The sequence below is a fragment of the Monoraphidium neglectum genome, assembly GCF_000611645.1.
Source record: "Monoraphidium neglectum strain SAG 48.87 unplaced genomic scaffold scaffold02249, whole genome shotgun sequence".
Classification (NCBI taxonomy): Eukaryota; Viridiplantae; Chlorophyta; class Chlorophyceae; order Sphaeropleales; family Selenastraceae; genus Monoraphidium; species Monoraphidium neglectum.
This window is the reverse complement of record NW_014011379.1, coordinates 4,812-6,071: the sequence shown is the minus strand read 5'-3', so window position 1 is coordinate 6,071 and position 1,260 is coordinate 4,812. Positions and strand designations below refer to the sequence as shown.

General features: G+C 72.9%; 1 protein-coding gene across 1 annotated transcript in view; it reads left to right on the top strand.

Annotated features, from left to right (window-relative positions):
- The window catches only part of MNEG_10271 (hypothetical protein), a gene marked incomplete at both ends in the record, with an annotated part of 3,957 nt that extends 3,227 nt beyond the window's left edge, over positions 1-730 (top strand). The window contains one exon of the mRNA XM_014041257.1: positions 158-730. Coding sequence (XP_013896711.1) covers positions 158-730 — 573 coding nt within the window. The remainder of the gene's footprint in view (positions 1-157) is intronic.
- Between the last annotated feature and the right edge of the window lie 530 nt (positions 731-1,260).

Sequence of the window (1,260 nt, the reverse complement as noted above, 5' to 3'; positions counted from 1 at the left end):
GCCCCCGCGCCCCTGCCCGCCCCGCTCGCAGCTGCACGCCGCAGCTGCTGCCTGGCTCGCGCTGGCTGCCGCCCAAGAGCCCCGCCTCTGCCTGCGCCGCCGCCTCGAGCCCCCTGCCCCCTGCACCGCTCGCGCCCACCTGTCTTCCCCCCATCAGGCGCTCGCCGCGCGTGCCCTGAATGCGCACCTGACCAAATGGCTCGACCAAATCGAGGCCGAGCAGGCCTTTTTTGGAGCAGCAGCCGGCCGCGCGCCGCAGCCGCTGGCGTCGGCACCCCGGCCGGTGCCGGCGGCGGCGCTCGCCGTCTGCAGAGCTGCGGGTGGCGTCGTCGGCTGCGGCAGCAGCGACGGCGGCGGCAGCAGCAGCAGCAGCAGCAGTGGGAGCAGCAGCAGCAGCGGGGAAGCGGGCGCGGCGGCCGCGGCGGGCAGCGGCAGCTTCGGCGGCGCCGGAAGCTGGTCGGAAGCTGGTGCGGTAACAACTGAGGGGGGCTGCGAGGACGACGACGATGATGACTGCTGCGGCATCTGCCTCGATCTGGCGCCCGCGCTGCGGCTGGCGCCCTGCGGCCACTGCATGTGCGCGCCCTGCGCGCGCGGCGTGCTGCGGGTGGCGAAGGGCGGGGCGCCGCGCTGCCCCTTCTGCCGGGGCGCGATCGGGGCCCTGTCGGCCGCGCCGCCGCCGCCGCCGCCGGCGACGGCGGCGGGTGCAGCGCCGGCGTCCGCACCGTGAGGCTGGTTGCGCGCGGTGCAGTTCTTTCTTGCAGTGCGCAACACGCGCCAGGGCGCGGCTTCGGGTCTGTGGTCGTTGGAGCGTTTACCCTTATGAATGGGATTCCTTTACGAACAGCGAGGGAAGCTGCGTCAGCGGCTTGGGGCGGCGCCGGGCTGCCCACAAAAGAGCGCTTTCATCTGACATCCAGGGATCTACGCGCCGGCTTTCGCTGCCGCCGCCCCCACTGGGTAGCTGACTGGAAGCTTGGGCTGTTTCAGCTGGTCGGGGGCGCTGCGGCGAGCAGGCCTTGAGGGATGGTCTTTCTTTTCTTCCCTGCAACGGCCGCGAGGGCCGGCCGGGAGTTTGCAGGCTGTGCGGGGCCGGGATCAGGACACTTGGATGTATTGGGCGGGCGGGCTTGCATTGTGGATCCATTTCGGGGCGCCGCGGGTTCGTTGCGGGCGCACCAATTTCGTACGCGGGGGCTCCTTGGCCGGGCGCCCCCCGGTCTGCTGCACGTTTGGCCCGGTGGTAGGCGGCGGCTGCGG